This window comes from Glycine soja, chromosome 19 (genome assembly GCF_004193775.1).
Source record: "Glycine soja cultivar W05 chromosome 19, ASM419377v2, whole genome shotgun sequence".
In the NCBI taxonomy this organism is placed as follows: Eukaryota; Viridiplantae; Streptophyta; class Magnoliopsida; order Fabales; family Fabaceae; genus Glycine; species Glycine soja.
This window is the reverse complement of record NC_041020.1, coordinates 29,649,103-29,662,061: the sequence shown is the minus strand read 5'-3', so window position 1 is coordinate 29,662,061 and position 12,959 is coordinate 29,649,103. Positions and strand designations below refer to the sequence as shown.

At 34.2% G+C, this 12,959-nt stretch overlaps 1 protein-coding gene across 2 annotated transcripts; it reads right to left on the bottom strand.

Annotated features, from left to right (window-relative positions):
• Positions 1-1,456: 1,456 nt before the first annotated feature.
• On the bottom strand, positions 1,457-4,152 carry LOC114399433. Of its 2 annotated transcripts, none has more exons than XM_028361620.1 (6): positions 3,785-4,152; positions 3,387-3,457; positions 3,108-3,295; positions 2,969-3,018; positions 2,269-2,343; positions 1,457-2,138 (listed from the first exon to the last, which is right to left on the bottom strand). In XM_028361620.1, exons 1-6 carry the CDS (start codon positions 4,042-4,044, stop codon positions 1,634-1,636), a joined length of 1,149 nt encoding a protein of 382 aa, XP_028217421.1. In that variant the 5' UTR covers positions 4,045-4,152; the 3' UTR covers positions 1,457-1,633. The 2 variants fall into 2 exon arrangements, with proteins under 2 accessions (XP_028217421.1, XP_028217420.1); XM_028361619.1 differs by having other exon boundaries at positions 3,387-3,466; positions 3,785-4,149.
• Between the last annotated feature and the right edge of the window lie 8,807 nt (positions 4,153-12,959).

The following is a 12,959-nucleotide window of genomic DNA, read 5'->3' as shown; positions in this document are numbered from 1 at the left end:
TTCGTGATCAAAGTGGAGAAATCCTAGCAGCTGCCTCTCTTCTGCTCCCCCATTGTCATGATCCTCTCACTGTAGAGACTATTGCTTTCAGGTGGGAAATAGACAACTTTGGCTTTCTCCTCTGCCATCTTCGAATCTGATTGCCAAACTTTGGTTCAACATTGGCAGTCTAAAGGGGATAGTTCGGGCAACTATTTGGATGACATTCTCAAGGATTGCTCTAGACTAGGAGGATCTCACCTTACTGGTTTAATTATCAATTTGATCCCCAAGTTATTCTAAATAATTCAATTTAGTTTTTAAATTTCTAAAAGGTTGAATTTGGTCCACAAATTCTTAAAAATGAATTAATTTGATCCCCACATTTTTAAAAGATTCAATTTGATCCTTAAGTTTTTAAAAATGAATCAATTTGGTTCCAAAATTATTTTAAATGGTTTAATTTGATCCTCAAATTCTTAAAATTTTGGAGACCAAAATAATTTGTTTTTAAGAACTTAAAGAGCAAATTAAATCTTTTAAAAATTTGATAACTAAATTGATTCTTTTTTATGAACTTAAGAACTAAATTAAATCTTTTAAAAATTTAGAGATCAAATTAAATTATTTAATATAATTTGAGAAGATAATCAAACCCTTCTTTATTTATTTAAGCTTTTCCCCAAGATTAGTCAATAGAGCAGCTGGTTTTGTTTAGCTCATTTTGCTTTTGAGTGTATAGAAAAATATTGGTTCGAAGAGTTCCCTCACCAATTATGTCTAGAGTTTCTGATGATGTAAGGCCTTTGACCGTTTTTCCTTCTTGAATGGAAGTATATATTTTCAAAAATAAATAAATATATAAAGCAAAAGATATAACCAATGTAAAAAAATAAAATCACGCATGTCCTGTAAATAGTTTTCAAACTAAACCTTATGGAAAAGTCCATCTTTGCTGACAAGAGTTCCTCATCGGTGGATGTGGCATGTTTGGAGCTTTTCCACCACTGGGATAGATGTGCACAGCATGCATGTCTCTATCTTGGAATACCTTTATGATCAGCTCAACCATTCATATATTATTCGTAGCAATTCAGAGTATATGACTCTTTTACAAGTACCAAATTTATTTATTTATTTATTTTTATTTTCTTCTGCTTTTATTTTCTCATTTTACGACAATGATAATGGTTTTATAATGTATTCTTGGCCTTATGATAGTCAATTAACATTTTTTCATCTCACCTGACACACTTAAATGAAGTATGCCCCCCTGGGATGGCTGAAGGGCTTGGAAATATGATGAGATTTTGATGAGCGACTAGCGTCTTCACCCTAAAATCCATTTCGTGGTTCTTACCATGACCAATTCATTTTCACAACAACTTTATTCCACCAAAATTCTTCATCTTAAAAGTTCATCAAGTCTTTACATTACACGGTGTTAATTGATTTACAGTTTAACACTATAGTTTTGTAAACTAAGATTAAAGAATAGCTTAGTAGAAACATCATAATTCAGAATGCCAGTTCAGTTTTGAATAATTCAATTTGTACCTTGAAAATCAAAACAATGCACACCTCACAAATTATGAGACACGAATATAACCATAAAATGACATTCAGAAAAAAAAAGTTTAGTTGTTAACAACATTCACCCTTGTCTAAGATCTTCTCTTCTGTTCATGGCTCTAGATACCATAGCCCTCAATTTTTCTCTAGCTAATAATGATGAGGGTAGCCTGCTAGACTGGCTGCTCCCTCTATAAGTTTGCATGAACTCTTCTCTCCTCATCCTTAGAGCCAAAGCTGCATCCTCATGTTGGCTAGTAGAAACCCCTCCTCTTCTTGCCCTCAATCTTGCAAACCGAGTTCGAGTTGTTCCCGGGCTTCTTTGTTCATCAATTTGTCTCTGCAACATTCTAGCCAATGCAGCATCCTCATCCTGCTGTGTTGATGATGTTGTTGTTGATGCCCCCCTAAAAGGCTGTCGTCTGTCATTCCTTAGATTAGCAAAAAATGCTGATTCTGGACTCAGATTTTGAGCTTGTTGGAGACTATTCAAGGCACTGGCTTCTTTTCTTGCTTCAACTTCTTGTGGAAACAGAAGCTGGATTGTGTTCCAGAGAACTGTGTTCACAGTGCATGGTCGGCCATTGCTGCAATATACCATGAAGGTTTATAGGAATAAGGTAGCACAAAATAGAATGCTTGTGGAACAGAAATCATTAATTAAGATTTACGAACATGTGATTTTGCATAATCAACAAAATATTAATAGACTAACACCTTATTAGCTGCCTGCATTTTGGGCACTTTTTGCCACACTTGTCTGCAGCAGATCTTAGACATTTTCTACAGAAGCTGCAATTTTGAAGAATAGGAATCAGAAATCTGGAAATTCATGCATTAAAACTTAAATTGGGTACCCCCAACAAAAATTTCTAGTATAATTTTATACAAATGCTGAAAAATTGCATATTCTATATCAGAAAATCTGGGAGTTGATGTGTTAAAGATTACTTGGGTACTCAATTTTGAAGAATAGGAATCAGAAATCTGGAAATTCATGCATTAAAACTTAAATTGGGTACCCCCAACAAAAATTTCTAGTATAATTTTATACAAATGCTGAAAAATTGCATATTCTATATCAGAAAATCTGGGAGTTGATGTGTTAAAGATTACTTGGGTACCCCTAAAGGAAAATTTCTTGGTTAATTTTCTACAGAAGCTGATAATTTGTAGATTCTAGATTAGAATTTAGGAGTTGATGTATTAAAAATTAAATTGGCTACCCCCTAAAAGGAAAATTTCTAGCACAATTTTCTGCAAAAGCTGAAAAATTGTACATTCTAGATCATAAATCTAGGAGTTGGTATATTAAAAATTAAATCGGGTACCATAAAGGAAATTTCTAGCACAATTTCAATGATTCAAATAAGAAATTCAGTCTGGTGGGGTGTTTGACTTTTGATTTGATATTTACCTGTGACCACAAGGAGTGGTACTTGGCTCAAAGCATATCTCCAAACAAATCTGAAGTAAGAAAACAAAACATCATATTCATATCTAAACAAAATATGAAACCAAATCGAAATCAGCCCGAAAAATCACAAGGCTCTTACAGCACAGGAAAGCTCATCCCTTAGTTTATCAATGCAGGGAAGAACAGAACTAGAAGAAGCGTCAGCCGAGTTCTTCTCTTTTGATTCATTCCCATCTCCTCCCACTCTGCTTCCCTCATTCTCAACACAAGCTTTCTTTCCCTCATTATCAACACAAACTTTCATTTCTTTATTCTTTCTCCCACTATCTGTCATTCGAAAAGAACATAACATGATTGAAAAGAGAGCACATGAAAGCAAATAAACATAAAATTGAGACATTCAAGATAGTAAAATGACCTTTTCTGGGAGTTTCTTCTGCATCAAGATCAAGAACTACAGGGATTGGTGCTTGTGGACTCCTCAGAGCTCTACGTTTCCTAAAACAAAGAGCATTATTATCAACAATATTATATAGCATGATAATCAATCAAGTCACCAATGGAAAAAAAAAAGAAGAAGAACCAATCTTTACTAGGAAAAAATGTACGAAACTTAGATTCAGTTCTTTAGGTGGACTTGGTAGTATTCTGTAATCAGAGTTATAGTTTCATCTTGGTATTCCGTCTAATAAAAACTTGCATCGAAGGGCAGCATAGGTTACGGAGATGAAACTCGAATTCTGATTATGGAACAATGGCAAAGCACTTAAGGAATCTAAATTTCGTCTAAAAAATTAAAGAAAAAGAGGACACTACCTTGATGAGTTTGGTGGGGTTTTGGAGTGCCAAACGTAGCGCTTCTTGTGCTTGGGATCTCTATCCGGCGTGTCTTCAACGAAGAGGCTGGCCAACAACAGTGCCTCTTCATCCCAACCAGCCATAGCAGCCGCAGATTTGAACCTTGGGCTGAAAAGGGTTGCCAAGTTTTGGCCATTGTAATCTGCTAATGGGAGGATCTTCTGGTTTCTGGGACTGCGCCTCTGTTCTTCATTCGTCACCATTCTTTTGTTCTCCATTGCTTTGGATTCTGCAAAAGGGTTAGCGGGTAAAGGGGGAGAGAGAACTCATTTTCACACAGTGCCAATTGATTATTTTGAATATTTTCCCAACGGTCGAATTATTTTGAATGGCTTCGGGGTGCTGGCATTGTAACGGCTATAATTTTTGTAGGGCAATAAGGTCGGGGTCATTCCTTTTTTGCTACTTTTACTAGCGTAGATTGCTGTACAAGATTTAGAATGAATATTATAATTTAAGGAAAGTTTAATTGACAGTAAGAGAATAATTACCATATATTAGTTAATTTCTTTAAATAAAAAGAAACATATTGAATTTGACTTTTTTAAAAGGAGAAACTTTTTATCAAAACAAAAGAAAAGGATAAATTTACTGTGTAGAAATGAAATTATAAATTTCAGTATTTAATAGGAAAATTAACATTTTATATTTTGATATTAGAAGGGGCCTAAGCCCAACAGTTTATATTTTAACATATCTATAATTTTTATACATGTATACATAATATCAACGGTTAACTAGATTCTTATGCACGGTTTAAAAAAAAAAACAGAAAGTGAAAGTGAGAGTAGAAATGAAAGTGGATAGGGTTTGGGCAAGTACTATTAAGTACTCAATACTTTATTAATAATCTAGCCTGGGATTTTTATGCACGGTTTAAAAAAAAAAAACAGAAAGTGAGAGTAGAAATGAAAGTGGATAGGGTTTGGGCAAGTACTATTAAGTACTCATACCTGCCCCATATAAGTGGGTAATTATATTTACTACTTGCATATATTGGTTTTTTTCCTGGAGTACACCGCTTCTCTCTCCATAATACCGAATATACATTAGTTTGGAAAAATTTTTCCAAAGTACACCTGTTTCTTGTTTGTCTTTGGAAGTCGGGTTTGGCCACCCCGAACTTCCATTCTTCAACTTTTTTTTCTTTTATTTATTTATTATTTATTATAAATTAAAATTTAATTAAAGGTAAATATTATATTATATAAAATTATTTTTAATAGATTTTAAAATTATTTATTTAATAAATTAATTTTAGGAAAAATATTTTATAATTTTGTTAAAGAGAAATATAAATATGAAGAAAAATATAAAAATTGGATAAAATTATAGTATAAATTTGTATTTATGTTATATGTAATTTTATAGTTAAATTTATGTTTTGTTGATTTTTTTATTATGTTCTTAAAATTAAAAAATAATAAAATTAGTTAGTAATGTTAACATAAATTAAAGAAAACATGTGAAAAAATAATTGATATATTTGTCTTACAAAGTAGACAAAATATTTCAAACTGTAGTAACTAGGATGATAGTCCACAATAATGCAACATATTAAAAATTACAATTACAACACAAATATGACAAAACTAATAATGATATGGAATATGTTGTGTAGGATACATGTCTTCTTTTATTTGGATGACTGGTTTGCTAAAAATAGTCAAAATTTCTATTGTGCAGAATCGTTTCCAATAATTGCATTGTGCTAATACCTTTAGCACGTCTTCAACATTTTTCAATTCTGTTATCTCATCAAAATTTTGTTGCTTCCTTTATGGGAGTCGAGTTTGGCCACCCCGACTTTCCTTCGTGTTCTTTTTTTTTAAATTAAATATTATATCATATAAAAATATTTTTAATTACTTTTAAAATTATTTAATTACTAAATTATTTTTTTAATATTGATTAAATTAATTTTTTTATTAACAAAAATATATATATAAAGAAAAATATAAAAATTGGATAAAATTTGAGTATAATTTTTTATTTATGTTATATGTAATTGTGTAGTTAAATTTATGTTTTGTTAATTTTTTTATGTTCTTGTAATTAAAAAATAATAAAATTAGTTAGTAGTACTAAAATAAAGTAAAAAAAAAAAACACCGCGAAAAAATATATGACACATCTGTCTTATAAAGTAGACAAAATACTCAAATTACACAATGATACTCAACAATAATGAAACATATTAAAACTTACAATTACAATGCAAACATAACAAAACTAATGAGGATCTGAAATATGTTGTGCAGAATACATGTCTTCTTCTATTTGGATTACTGGTTTGCTAAAAATAGCCAAAATTTCTATTGTGCAGAATCGTTTTCAATAGTTGGATTGTGATAACACCTTTAGCACGTCTTCATCATTTTTCAATTCTGTTATCTCATATTCAATCAAATTTTTGGAATACTTAGAATGACCTGATTGTCAAAAGAACAATCGTCTAACCAATTGTGATATGTGAATTCCATTAGAGGGAACCCCTATAGGTGCAACTTGCTTGATTAAATCCTTGAGTTTCTCCATGCCACATCCCAAAGGAATGTCAAATCTTATTGGATGAGTTCCAGTAAAGGAGTAACCCAAAAACTCACCTTGATGTGGTATGTTCCACTTCCCGTTGTAATACATAATTGCATCATGAGTAGAAATGATGATTGATTGAAGTAGGTTGAGTATAGCATCCGGTGTTCTAATAATGGTACATAATAATTCTATAGGGCCAACACACGAGTATTGCTCATTGCACATTAACATTGTGTGTAAACATCATCATCATTTTTCAATTGTAGAGATTGAAAAAAATATTGATGGCCTGCATCTATGAATGGTTGTCGGTAGTAGATTTCATCCAGTAATTGATCGTTGGTTAGTTGAAGGGTGTTGTGCATTCTACGCTTGAGTGTATCAAAAGAACAGTCGTTAGGAACTCGCATAGGTGTTGGAGTGAGACTTTGAAAAGAAACATCAGTTTGGTTGTGAGTGAATGATCCATTTGGAAAGATGAAAGCTAATCTAGAGTTAGCAATGGTCTGACTGCTTGTTTCTCCCAAAAATGACATAGTAATAAGATTGAATTTGGTTTGTGAAATTATGTTGTGTGAGATTGCGTGTTTGTATTGTTTGTGTTGTGTTATTTATAGTTGTATGAGTATTCTGTCACGTTGATGTGTATTGGAATCCAATGTTTCCTTTTCCCTAGTAAGTGATGTAACAGACGTCCATTATAATTTCAGAGTGAACAAAGAGATTATGAGTTGTCCATCTCATGTCATTTTTGCACACGTCTCTATAAATTAAATGTCTCACCTGCAAAACTGACATGAAATGGACAGCTCATAATGCAGAGTGTTGTCAAATTGGACTATGATTTTTCCCATGTAATTAAAGCAGCAAACGTTCATGATAATTTTTAGAGTGAACAAAGAGATTATGAGTTGTCCATTTCATGTCAGTTTTGTAGGTGAGACATTTAATTTTTAGAGACGTGTGCAAATTGCAGAGTATTGTCAATTTGGACTGTGATTTTTCCCTTGTAATTAAAGCAACAAACGTCCATGATTATTTTCAGAGTGAACAAAGAGATTACGAGTTGTCCATTTCATGTCAGTTTTGTCGATGAGACATTTAATTTTTAGAAACAGTGTAGTGTAAATGACAAAGTATTTTGAATTTTGACAGTTATGTTACCATGTCAACTACTGCAGTAAAAGTGGGTAAACTAAAAATTGCTAATTTAAATTTAAAGGAAAAATTATTTCAATACGTAAAGTGATAACTGAAGACGAACATAAGACATTACATGAAAATCTCAAAGAAGAAATAACTTAGACATGAATGATCCGTACATTACCAATCCCGTTTGAATATAGGTTCGTGGGATGGAGACAGGTTACATCCTTCGGGCCTGGAAGAGGAGTCAATATCACTGTCATGGTTTTTGACCCAACAAGTCTCGTATTCATCTGATAAGTCCTCAAGATTAGAGGTTGAGCCATGTTGGTTGCCTGGTGGGTTATTATTGTGACAGATTATGGCAAATAACTCCACAAATGGTAGTGATGGGTTGTTGTAAAAAATGTTAAACATTTGTCAAACATCAACATCATCTCGTAGAATAAAAGATATGTACATATAACGTTGTCCTGACTCAAATATAGGGCACCAAAAGTGGAGATGTTGGATATGTTGTTATGGGTCAATGTTTAGTTTTTGGTGAACAAGTTCAAGCAATTGTGTAAAGTTTATGACCTTGTTGACCATGAAAGTTTTTGTGTTGTTACTAACGAAGGTGGTGCCCTCATTAGTATTGCAAATTTGGTCGTCGTAGTAAACACAAACATATGCAGTTAGGTGACACATTGTGGTAGGGATTGAGATGAAAATTTGAAATTGTTACGAATGTCTTTAGTTGTAGTGGTATTTATAGAATTTGGTTATAGTTGAGTGAGTCACTAGTTAACTGGGCATTTAGATGAACAGATAAATGAACACTTAAGCATATTTACAAGGGTCCATAATGTGCAAATTGCAGAGTGAAAAAAAAACTGAGTTGTCCACGTCATGTCATTTTTACTGGTGCGACATTAATTTTTTAGAGACGTGTGCAAATTTCTGAGTGTTGTCAATTTCAACTATGATAATTGATGGAGCAGAAATCCATTGCAATTATCAGAGTAAAAAAAAAATTGAGTTGTCCATGTCATGCCAGTTTTACTGGTGCGACATTTATTTTTTTACAGACGTGTGCAAATTGCCAATGTTGTCAATTTCGACTGTGATTTATCCCTCATAATTGATCCAGCAGAAGTCCATTATAATTTCATAGTAAAAAAAAACTGATTTGTGAAAATTCTAGTGTGTTACGAACATTTTTTTTTTGGATTTTTTGATGTTATTACCATGAAAAAAGTGTCCAACTCATAGTTTTTTTGATTTTGTGCTTGTATTTTGAGTTGATATCCCATGGAACTGGTGCACGATATAATATTTTTTGCATTTTATGACGTTCAAAACATAGAAAAAGTGTGTCATGAATATCATTAATGTGTTTGACATAATTTGAAAAAAATGCAGAACATGGGCACTTAAGCATAGTTGCAAGGGTTTAAATCATAGTTTTTTTGATTTTGTGCTTGTATTTTGAGGTAATATCCCATGGAACTGGTGCACGATATATTTTTTTTGGATTCTTTGACGTTCAAAACATAGAAAAAGTGTGTCATGAATATCATTAATGTGTTCGACATAATTTGAAAAAAAATACAAAACTTGGATACTTAAGCATAGTTGCAAGGGTCCAAATCATATTTGATGATGTCGTTACAGGGGTACTTAAATATTTGATCCCATTATTACAAGATTTTATAGTTCAATGACCAAGACGATGACCAGTCCCACAAGGTGGTGGACGCCGATTACGTGGCGGATTTCTTCTTTCCAGTATGACTGGTTCTCTCACATCATGATGATGTTGTTGTTCTATGTTAGTATTTTCAATGTTGGTTGTTGTAGCTGAAGAACTTTGACCTTGTTCTCCAAACGAATGTGGTGCATCGAACTGTTGTAAAGTAGCTGAATATGATGCCGCTGAATTTGGTGTATTGAAATCGACGCCAAATAAATCAATCATCCATTCATGAGTGGTTGCGGTGACTGACTCGCCAGTGTGGCCAAAAGTTTGATGAACAGGTGAAGGAGTAAAATACATTGACTGAGAATGTGGAATTTCAAAATGTGTTTGTTCAACACCTGACCCTGCAACATTATGGGTAATTGTTGTGCGTGGATCATGTAGTTGTTGTGCAACAGACAAGAACAAAGTAGTGTTTTTCCTATACCATTCCATATACGCTGGTGTATGTGTCACTATTCCTTCAACCCATTGCCCTGCTAAAACATCGATGTGTTTGTTTTTCCAGATATTAATCCACTCCGCATGGTATTCCATCCAATCAGTGTAATGATTGCTTCGCATGTCAATTTGGTGAAGTAGATCAAGATTCACGGGATCAACAGGGATATCTTGTTGTAATCCACACTGTAGCTTCACCCGATTTGTTTGATGCCATTCGACAATCGAGAAACAAATAATTGCAGTAGATGCAAACCAAATCTCCATGTCTCTATATGCACATCTGGGTAGGTTTTCTTCAAATCCTCTATATGGGACCCAAGAAAACTAAAATATATGCCAACAAGGCAACATGTTAGTATGTATGTACATATTTAAGGTGCAGATCATGATGGTATTATACCTCATGGTTCTCCATATGATCTATACGAGACCTATATCCGACCAAGTCACCATGAGGTGTGGCCCTATATTCTAATCTACCACCACTCCATCTGAAATGTAAAACATACAAAATCAGTATTCATTGTAATGTTATAATACACGTCATTGAAATAAAAAAATTTACATTTCACTATATGTAAATAACCTTTGAGCCAGTGGAAAAGTTGTTTCGGGTCGTAGGACTCTTGGTGCAATAAAAGGTATGCGGTACCAAGCCCATGAATGCAATAGTATGACACAACCACCCATAGATTTACCAACCTCCGATGATGCTCGACATAGTTCTCTATACAGGTTTGCTAAACAAGCCGAACTCCAACTATATTTTTTTGTGTTCACATAATAGGTTCAAATACATTAAATGAACTCTATTTCCAGATTTATCAGGAATTAAAGCACCGCCAATCATGTACATTATGTAAGCTCTACACCTACATTGTAGTTGGTGTGTTGTTGGTTCTTCGGGCAATGGTGCGTGCAACATGCTTAGCAACCATGTCTGTTTCAGTACGACTCCTTTACGTGCATTTTCAGGAGGGACTTCCCCTAGTAACTCGTGGCATAACTCATCCCAATGTAAGAAGCTAGGTCCAGCCACAACACAACCATCGACTCTAATGCCTAGATGAAGTGCAACATCTTCGAGTGTGATGGTGCACTCTCCCCATGGCAAGTGAAAGGTATGTGTTTTAGGCCTCCATCGTTCAACCAATGCAGTGATCAATGCAGGATCAATTTTACACTGTTTGATTAGGGAAATATGTTGGAACCCGGTACACGATAATAATGGTATAATTTGTGGTTCTGGTTCAGGTATTGTATGGTAATAGGAAGTGATTAACTCATTGATCATAGTACGTGAACGATGAACGTGTTGATGATGCAATAGAGGTTTATCATCCATGAGAATGATGTCAAATGGTAAACCGAATACAAATGATATAAAATTTGAAGTTGGGTGATGCAAATATGGTATTGACATGCACCTCTCATCTATTTATCATTTAAACTGTGTTCAGTTTTGCAAGCACAAATACACTTAAGGTAATTATAATGCCTCGAGATTCCAAAGTACATTTATAATTTGTCTCGTTGTAAGGCCTCGAGATTCCGAAGCACGTTAACATGACTGTGGTACTGTGATGCATCGAGATTTTAATTCACGTGAATCAATGAAATTTTCGTGCACACTGTTCACCCGCATGCATACGTTAACCGCATGAACTTGGTTCTCAATAATTCGCATGTCCTTAACATTACACTTAAGGTAACTGTAATGCCTCAAGATTCCAAAGCACATTTATAATTTGTCTCGTTGTAAGGCATTGAGATTCCAAAGCACGTTAACAACAACTGTGGTACTGTCACGCATCGAGATTCTGATGCACGTGAACCAATGACATTTTCGTGCACACTATTCACCCGCATGCGTACATTAACCGCATTAGCTCCGTTCTCAACATTTCGCATGGCCTCAACATTACACTTAATGTAATTGTAATGCCTCGAGATTCCAAATCACATTTATAATTTGTCTCGTTGTAAGGCCTCGAGATTCCAAAGCACGTTAACACAAATGTGGTACTGTGACGCATCGAGATTCTAATTCACGTGAACCATGGACCCGTGATTGATTGCATATATAAACCTACCATGTCACCCAATACTTTGCACAGTTGCGTCTAATCAAATTGTGAGAGAAAACAGAGAGGGCTAGCAATGAGGTCAGAGCCCATTTGTGTGTACGTTTATATCAATGGTGAAATCATTCAAAGTTCAAGTGCAAATGCAATTTTCAGAGGTGACAAGACAAAGTCATTACTCTTGAATCCAACAATGACGCTGCCAAATATAATCACTGCAATACAGTCATCAATTACAGATAATGGTGTTACGCCTATAATTAATGTCCTTTGGTATCGTTGTCCTGTATATCAATTCAATGGTGAAGTTCAATATAGGGCAATTCAAATTATTGACGAAGAAGGTGTCTTGTGCATGTTTCATACATTTCTCAATATGACAAGTGTAATATGTATGGAACTTAAAGTTGATGTTCATAATTCATTATCACCTACTCAAGTTAATGACCTAAGTTGGGCCAACATGGAGCAGAAGCTGGAGAATACCCTGAAATTAGAATGAATAATTTAACATATTTTGTTGTTGTATTGCGTTGAAGTTTTTCTCCGTCTTTATTATCTAGTTGTAGTTGTTGCATGCTTTGAAGTTGTTATTTTCAATTTACTTCAGTAATAATAGTCTACATATGCATGATTTCAGATATGCGGAGCAATGTCAGACCTAACCCTCATATGCACTAACACCCCATTAAAGTGTGGTATTGCACATTGTTCACTCACATGTGTATGTTTATCCCATTAACATGTTTCAAAACAATCCATGTGACCTTGGCATGCGATGCGAAACACTGCGGTCAACAATCATGATTAAACGAACAGTTTGTCATGTATATTAATGTGTGGGGTTGCACACTGTTCACTCACATGTGTACACTAATTTACTCACAGACACTTAATGTCCTACCTAACCCTCCCACCTAACCGTCGTAACTAACTTCGCTGCCTAACCCTCCCACCTAACCTTTCGATCTAACTCTCTTACTTAACCTTCCAATCAAACACTCCCACCTAACCCTCCCATCTAACCCTCGTAACTAACTCTCCCACCTAACCTTCCAATCTAACTATCCCACCTAACCTTTCAATCTAACACTCCCTCCTAACCCTAGTAACTAACTCTCCCAACCTAACCTTCCAATCTAAATCTCCCACCTAACATTCCAATCTAACTCTGATATTAA

What these genes read in the sequence shown, in the direction of transcription:
- LOC114399433 (XM_028361619.1), bottom strand. Translation starts at nt 4,044, where the DNA reads ATGGAGAACAAAAGAATGGTGACGAATGAAGAACAGAGGCGCAGTCCC. An exon ending in ACCCCACCAAACTCATCAAG is followed by an intron (nt 3,467 to 3,784) that starts GTAGTGTCCTCT and finishes TCTTTGTTTTAG; the next exon opens with GAAACGTAGAGCTCTGAGGA. An exon ending in AAATGCAGGCAGCTAATAAG is followed by an intron (nt 2,139 to 2,268) that starts GTGTTAGTCTAT and finishes GGTATATTGCAG; the next exon opens with CAATGGCCGACCATGCACTG.